This window comes from Coccinella septempunctata, chromosome 9, assembly GCF_907165205.1.
Source record: "Coccinella septempunctata chromosome 9, icCocSept1.1, whole genome shotgun sequence".
NCBI classification, from domain to species: Eukaryota; Metazoa; Arthropoda; class Insecta; order Coleoptera; family Coccinellidae; genus Coccinella; species Coccinella septempunctata.
Window position 1 is genome coordinate 13808303 of NC_058197.1, and position 7463 is coordinate 13815765.

General features: G+C 38.3%; 1 protein-coding gene across 1 annotated transcript; it reads left to right on the forward strand.

The window, feature by feature from the left end:
* Window positions 1-462: 462 nt before the first annotated feature.
* On the forward strand, window positions 463-6832 carry LOC123320526 (116 kDa U5 small nuclear ribonucleoprotein component). The gene is made up of 14 exons (XM_044907874.1): window positions 463-616; window positions 710-841; window positions 897-1117; window positions 1171-1439; window positions 1495-1744; window positions 1800-1991; window positions 2264-2490; window positions 2544-2683; window positions 2737-2918; window positions 4669-4835; window positions 4892-5080; window positions 5299-5556; window positions 5698-6191; window positions 6563-6832. The coding sequence occupies exons 2-14, from the start codon at window positions 725-727 to the stop codon at window positions 6767-6769; spliced, it is 2913 nt and encodes a 970-aa protein (XP_044763809.1). The 5' UTR covers window positions 463-616; window positions 710-724; the 3' UTR covers window positions 6770-6832.
* Window positions 6833-7463: the final 631 nt, after the last annotated feature.

Consider the following 7463-nt stretch of genomic DNA (forward strand, 5'->3'; position numbering starts at 1 on the left):
AAGTAAAATAATGAGTATGAAAAATAACGACCAAATTTTTATACTTCTAGATGTAGGCATAGACCCGCCGCAACGTAGTTTTGAAAATGAAATTGTTTTTCCCAATTTTTCGCTTCATATTTCCCAAGAAGTTCACAATAAAGAAACAAAGTCCTGAATTATTATCTCTTTATTCCTTTATTGTTAATTCAAAATCTCATATTTTTCTTTAATTCTCATCACAACTTGAATATAAAATCGATTTCAGTGCTAGCTATTTATAGGCAATATACGAAGTCCAATAGAGACAATGAAAACTCATTTATTATTTATTACTCAATCAAATTCTGCGATATATCGAGTACAATGAACCCGTGTATATGAGTATGAAATATATTTATTGCTTTGCTGGTCGCGCCATCTGTTAGCCAGTTGAAAAGTCTCGTGATCCCATATCCCTAACAGATTTCAGTTTGATTATCACTTCACAGATGTCGATCAGTTGTAAAATAGATAACTCTCTGACGGCGTAAACAAACTAACCTCATAAAATTAAATACGTTTCGAACGATTCGAAACGAAAAAATTTGTGTTAAATTGGAAAATCTTTCAATCGTGATATATATTAAGGCTATACGTAAGTATTTTTCCACCAATTAAAACCATGGCTTACTTGCAAATAATAGAATATGTGAAAAAGATCTGAATGAGTTTGAGAATTTGTTTCCAGTTCAAATTATAAAATATGGATGCGGATTTATACGATGAATTCGGGAATTATATTGGTCCTGAGTTAGACAGCGAAGAAGAGGATGAAGAAACTGAGCAACCAGAGGAAGATGAGGAACAGCAAGACTACGATGTGAGTAGTTGAAACTACGTTTGCTTACAAAAATGCCACCAATATTATTTTTTAGGATGAACAAATGGATGAATCAGAGCCACAATCCATGGCTGTGGTGCTTCACGAAGATAAACAGTATTATCCTTCAGCATTGGAAATTTATGGTCCGGATGTCGAAACGATAGTACAGGAAGAAGACACTCAGGCTCTAGATGTGCCACTTGTAGAGCCCGTTAAGAAAAAGAAGTTTCATTTGAAGGAACAGGATGTGCCAGAAACCACCTATAATATGGAGTAAGTCTTTAGAATATTGGGATTCAAGATAGTTGATACGTGTTTGTTTTTAGGTTTCTCACCGATGTTATGGATAATACCTCACTCATTCGTAATGTTGCTCTTATCGGTCATCTTCATCATGGTAAGACAACTTTCGTAGACTGTCTTATCAGACAGACGCATCCTGGTTATCAAGACAATGAGGAAAAGAATTTGAGATATACCGATACTTTGTTCACGGAACAGGAAAGGGGATGTTCGATCAAATCGACTCCGGTCACATTATTGCTGCAAGATATCAAGAATAAGAGTTATTTGATGAATATATTTGATACGCCAGGTGAGAAAGTTGATTTTAGTGGAATATTATGTTTTAATTTCGATTTTGATTGTAGGGCATGTGAATTTTTCCGATGAGGTTACCGCAGCCATGAGGCTTTGCGATGGTGTTGTCATATTTGTGGATGCGGCTGAAGGTGTTATGTTGAACACTGAAAGGTTATTGAAGCATGCCGTTCAAGAACAAATGCAGATAACAGTCTGTATAAACAAAATTGATAGATTGATGCTAGAGTTGAAGTTACCGCCACAAGATGCTTATTACAAATTGAGGCATATCATTGAAGAAATCAATGGTTTATTAACGTAAGTACTAATATTGGGTGAAGGTTAGGTTTTAAATTGTTTTCGATATTTTCAGATTGTACTCCGATGACGCAAATCCACACATAGTGTCCCCAGTACTGGGGAATGTATGTTTCGCAAGTTCACAATATGGTATCTGTTTCACTCTGAAATCTTTCGCAAACTTGTATCTGCTGTATTATGGAGAGGTTAATGTGGAGGAATTTTCGAAGAGGCTCTGGGGAGATATTTATTTCAATAGTAAAACGTGAGTTGATTTTTTTTTTTCAGAGAATGTTTGTTCTAACAAATGGAAGATTGTGTAAAAGCTGAATTGAAAGTATAATTTTATTTCAAATGTGATCATATCCTTAAAGAACAACTCGTCTAGTAATAAATCTCAAAATTTCATCATCCTTGGTGTAGTCGTTCAGTCTTGACGAATTTTTTACTGACCCCATCTTTTCGGGAATTTTTTTCATTGATCAACTTGATAATGACCTTCTAGCATATATTGAGTATATTTTTATATTATCGCAGACGAAAATTCACCAAAAAAGCACCGCACAGCTCGGCACAGAGGAGTTTTGTCGAGTTCATCCTCGAACCGCTCTATAAGGTGTTCGCACAAGTTGTTGGAGATGTCGATACGACCTTACCGGACGTTTTGGATGAGCTAGGCATAAAATTGACCAAGAACGAGATGAAGCTGAATATAAGGCCGTTGCTGAGACTGGTCTGCAATAAATTCTTGGGGGATTTCAATGGTGCGTGTTTTTTTCAGTTTCAGTTCCTCGAATTGATTTTTTTTTCATTCCAGGATTCGTGAATATGTGCGTGGAACACGTAAAATCTCCCCTCGATAATGCCAAGAGAAAAGTGAACCACATCTATACCGGTCCAACGACCAGTAAAATTTACGACGATATGATCAAATGCGATCAAGAGGGACTCTTGATGGTAATAAAATCCTCGCATCGACAAGGAGCGATCGTAATTCGAACTGATTTCAGGTCCACAGTTCCAAGATGTACCCCACCGACGACTGTACGTTTTTCCAAGTATTGGGAAGGGTTATGAGCGGCACACTTCACGCTGGTACAGACGTCAGAGTGTTGGGAGAGAATTATACGCTGCAGGATGAAGAGGACTCCAGGATCTTGTCGGTCGGTCGTCTCTGGATCTACGAAGCAAGGTAAAATGCCCTTGTTTACTCGTTCATTTATTTCCGGAATTGATTCTATAGGCCAAAATACAGGGTTAGTCTTCGACTCTTACAAATATTTTAATTTAACAGTAGATTTTTGAGGTCAAAGGAACACTTTTTTTCTTTTCCTTTTTTTCCAATTCTGCCCTGATGGAAAGGTTTAGCCATTTTAAGTTTTCATATTGAGCTGTGCCACCCCTGGAAAAACTAAATTACCTTCAGAATAACCAGCTAAATCTGTCACACTACACATCTGTGTTGTATTCAGCCAAAGTACCCAATTTTTCAAATTTCACAGATACTTTTAATTTTTTAACATCAATAACTCGAAAATGGCGCATTAAACAGGGTGACAATTTAAAAACTTGCCAGGCCAATTATGTTGCGACAAAGATGTTTTGAAATAAAATGCTAGAACAGGTCAATTTTTATTCGGAGGGGGACATATTTTGAGCAGAATTGTAAGCCGAAATGAAAAGAAAAAAAAAATTAAAGATCACTTGACTGTCTACGTAAATACTATGGTTTGCACATTTTTATTGAGTCCTTGAAGAACATAGTTACAGGAGGTGACAATTTGAAAACTTGCCAGGCCAATTATGTCTTGACGTTTTCAAAGATAAAGGAGAACATATTTCGAGCAAAATTGTAAGCCGAAATCTCCTCAAACCTAGGTGTAGGGGCTATCACCCCTAAATTCTTCACAGGGAATAGAGGGTGAGCTAAACCTCAATTGGAAGACAATATGTCCTTCTACATAATCTTCGAATTGAGGTATAGCTCACTCTCTATTTTCTATTAAGAATTTAGGGATGACAATCCCTACACCTAAGATTGAAGAGATTTTGGCTTACAATTCTGCTAGAAACATGTCCCCCTCAAAATAAAAATTGACCTGTTCCGGCATTTTCTCTGAAAACATCCTTGTGGTGACATAATTGGCCTGGCAAGTTCTCAAATGGTCAGCCCCTGTAACTACTTCAAGAAATCAATAAAAATGTGCAAACCATAGTATTCATGTAGAGGGTCAAGTGATCTTTCAATTGAGGTTTTTCAACAGCCTGTATCTTTCAAACCGAGCCGATTCGGAAAAAATGGTAGAGGTAAAATTGTGTTTCTGTTGGCCTCAAGAATCTACTGTTGAAATATTCGTACGAGACAAAGACTCACCCTGTAAAAAGAAATTCCGTATCACCTAAGGTCCTAAAATGCACCACAAACGGTGCTGGATCGTCTTCAACGAGAACCTTAAAATCCAGTAAATTTGAGATAGCTTGGTCAAAATTTAGATTAGCATGAAATTTCGTACATGGGAGTTTTTGGATAAACTGATGAAAAAAGCACTCAAATTTTTGATTCAGTGATCTACTTGAACTTTCAGTAAGGGAAATAGACTCTTCAATCATTTTTGTATGAAAAAGGCACCCTGTGGTGGAAGTGTTATGGAATATCATTCAACACAGGGTCTCAAAAAATGTTTGAGGAGTCTATTTATTTGATTAACATTTTAATTAGGTCACTTACTGAAAAATCAAAGAAGTCTTATGAAAGACCCCCTTTTGTCTCCTCTACTTATGCGTTTTAGTATCTTAGTTTATTTCAAGTTTTCTTCATATTTTGACCACTAGAATCAACTCCCAAAATACCTGTATAATCTTTATAAGTCCAAGTAGTTGAAAAAAAAAACTTAACATGATAGGAAAAGCATCGTTGGATACAACTAAAACGTATTTTCCAGATATAAGATAGAACTGAACAGGGTGCCAGCAGGTAACTGGGTCCTGATCGAAGGAATAGATCAGTCGATCGTCAAGACCTCCACGATCACCGACCTCACCATACACGACGAACTCTACATCTTCAGACCTCTGAAATTCAACACGCAGAGCATAATAAAGATTGCGGGTAGGTTTTTTTCTATTTTGGCCTCTCTTCGATCTCACGAATTTTTCAATTTCCAGTGGAGCCGGTCAATCCCTCGGAGCTGCCCAAGATGTTGGACGGTTTGAGGAAAGTGAACAAGTCTTATCCGTTGCTGACCACGAAGGTGGAGGAGTCTGGGGAGCACGTCGTCCTGGGGACCGGAGAGTTGTACCTGGACTGTGTCATGCACGATTTGAGAAAGATGTACTCAGAGATTGATATTAAAGGTTTGTTAACTTTTTTTTTTCCTTATTTTTTATATTGAAGTCGGTGGACTTGGATAGCATAGAAAGATGTGAAGTGCAAATTTGTTGATAGTTGATTATTTGTTTTCCATGAAAGTTTTGTCATTTTTCGAAAAAATAAACCTCTGGCTCTCTGCCAGTTGTACGAGTATGTGACTTGAATAGATCTTGACCAATAAGGTGATCCTCGTCTCTTTCAGTTGCCGATCCCGTGGTCGCCTTCTGCGAAACCGTGGTCGAGACCTCGAGTTTGAAATGTTTCGCCGAGACCCCCAACAAGAAGAACAAGCTCACCATGATCGCGGAACCGTTGGAGAAGGGACTTGCCGAAGATATCGAGAACGAAAACGTGCAGATCGGTTGGAACAAGAAGAAACTGGGAGAATTTTTCCAGACGAAGTACGACTGGGATCTGCTGGCCGCTAGAAGCATATGGGCCTTCGGTCCGGACGTTACAGGTGAGAAAGTTATGATGATGTTTTACAACATAATTTCAATCCTAAACATCTCGGAACAATATAATTCAGAAATTAGCTATGCTTGAATTACGTACTCGAAACATAAAAAAATTATTTGAGATTCTTATCGCTTCTTTTCAGGTCCGAACATTCTGGTCGACGACACTCTACCGTCCGAAGTCGACAAGGGGCTCTTGAGTTCCGTCAAGGATTCGATAGTGCAAGGATTCCAATGGGGCACCAGGGAAGGTCCCCTCTGCGAGGAACCGATCCGCAACACCAAGTTCAAGATTCTGGACGCGGTCATAGCGCAGGAACCACTACACAGGGGCGGCGGTCAGATCATACCGACGGCCCGAAGGGTCGTTTATTCTGCCTTCCTGATGGCCACCCCCAGGTTGATGGAGCCGTACCTGTTCGTCGAGGTTCAGGCGCCCGCGGATTGCGTTTCGGCCGTGTATACGGTGTTGGCGAAGAGGAGGGGACACGTCACCCAGGACGCCCCGGTTCCCGGATCACCACTGTACACCATCAAGGCGTTCATTCCAGCGATCGACAGTTTCGGGTTCGAGACCGATCTCAGGACTCACACGCAAGGACAGGCGTTCTGTTTGTCCGTATTCCATCATTGGCAGGTGAGTGAAAGGCGAAAGTCATGTGAATTTTAAAACGTGGAAAATATTCTTCTGATCCTAGTAGTTATCAACTGATTAGTGTATTGAGGGTTCCTTTCAAAATTTTAGAGAGAACTCTTTTTAGGATTAAATCGACTCTAGAATTAGCTTTCTAAAATTGCAGCTTATTCTGTAAACAGTTTCATCTCTTACAATCCAATTCGCTCAGGCGTTTTTCCCTGAGCTCTTAGCTCTTGTATCATAAGCAAAATTGTATGGTACCCCGTTACACTAACCTTTGCTAAAACTGTATCTCATACGTATGCTATAATTATTGTTTGATGTTAAAAATTTTGAAAAGAATAAGTATATATTCATCATTTTTTTCCCAGATTGTGCCAGGAGATCCGTTAGATAAGTCGATCGTCATCAGACCTTTGGAACCTCAACCTGCCACCCATTTAGCCAGGGAATTCATGATTAAAACCAGAAGAAGAAAAGGATTGAGTCAAGATGTATCAATTAATAAATTTTTCGACGATCCCATGTTGTTGGAGCTTGCAAGGCAAGATGTGATATTGAATTATCCTCTTTTGTAAATTTTTTTCGTGAGAAAATTTGTAAATTTTTTTTTTGAGAAAATAAACAAATATTAAACAAAATTCTGGATTTTTTTTTCTCAATCCCAGTGTCTGAAACGAAATCAGACAAAAGAAGAGAGCAGGGCTCAACTCCTCTAAACCTATTTTGACTTTGGGACACTTTTCACTTAGGCCAGCTTATATAAAATCAGGTTCTGAGTTGAGCCCTGCCCTGTTCTGACACTTCAATATTATCAGATTGAACTGTCCCAGTCCTAGTGACTGAAACGAAATCAGACGTTGTTGTTGTTGTTTTTTTTTTGTTGTTGTTGTTGTTGTTGTTGTTGTTGTTGTTGTTGTTGTTGTTGTTGTTGTTGTTGTTGTTGTTGTTGTTGTTGTTGTTGTTGTTGTTGTTGTTGTTGTTGTTGTTGTTGTTGTTGTTGTTGTTGTTGTTGTTGTTGTTGTTGTTGTTGTTGTTGTTGTTGTTGTTGTTGTTGTTGTTGTTGTTGTTGTTGTTGTTGTTGTTGTTGTTGTTGTTGTTGTTGTTGTTGTTGTTGTTGTTGTTGTTGTTGTTGTTGTTGTTGTTGTTGTTGTTGTTGTTGTTGTTGTTGTTGTTGTTGTTGTTGTTGTTGTTGTTGTTGTTGTTGTTGTTGTTGTTGTTGTTGTTGTTGTTGTTGTTGTTGTTGTTGTTGTTGTTGTTGTTGTTGTTGTT

What these genes read in the sequence shown, in the direction of transcription:
- LOC123320526 (XM_044907874.1), top strand. Translation starts at nt 725, where the DNA reads ATGGATGCGGATTTATACGATGAATTCGGGAATTATATTGGTCCTGAG. An exon ending in GAGCATAATAAAGATTGCGG is followed by an intron (nt 4,836 to 4,891) that starts GTAGGTTTTTTT and finishes TTCAATTTCCAG; the next exon opens with TGGAGCCGGTCAATCCCTCG. An exon ending in CTTCGGTCCGGACGTTACAG is followed by an intron (nt 5,557 to 5,697) that starts GTGAGAAAGTTA and finishes GCTTCTTTTCAG; the next exon opens with GTCCGAACATTCTGGTCGAC.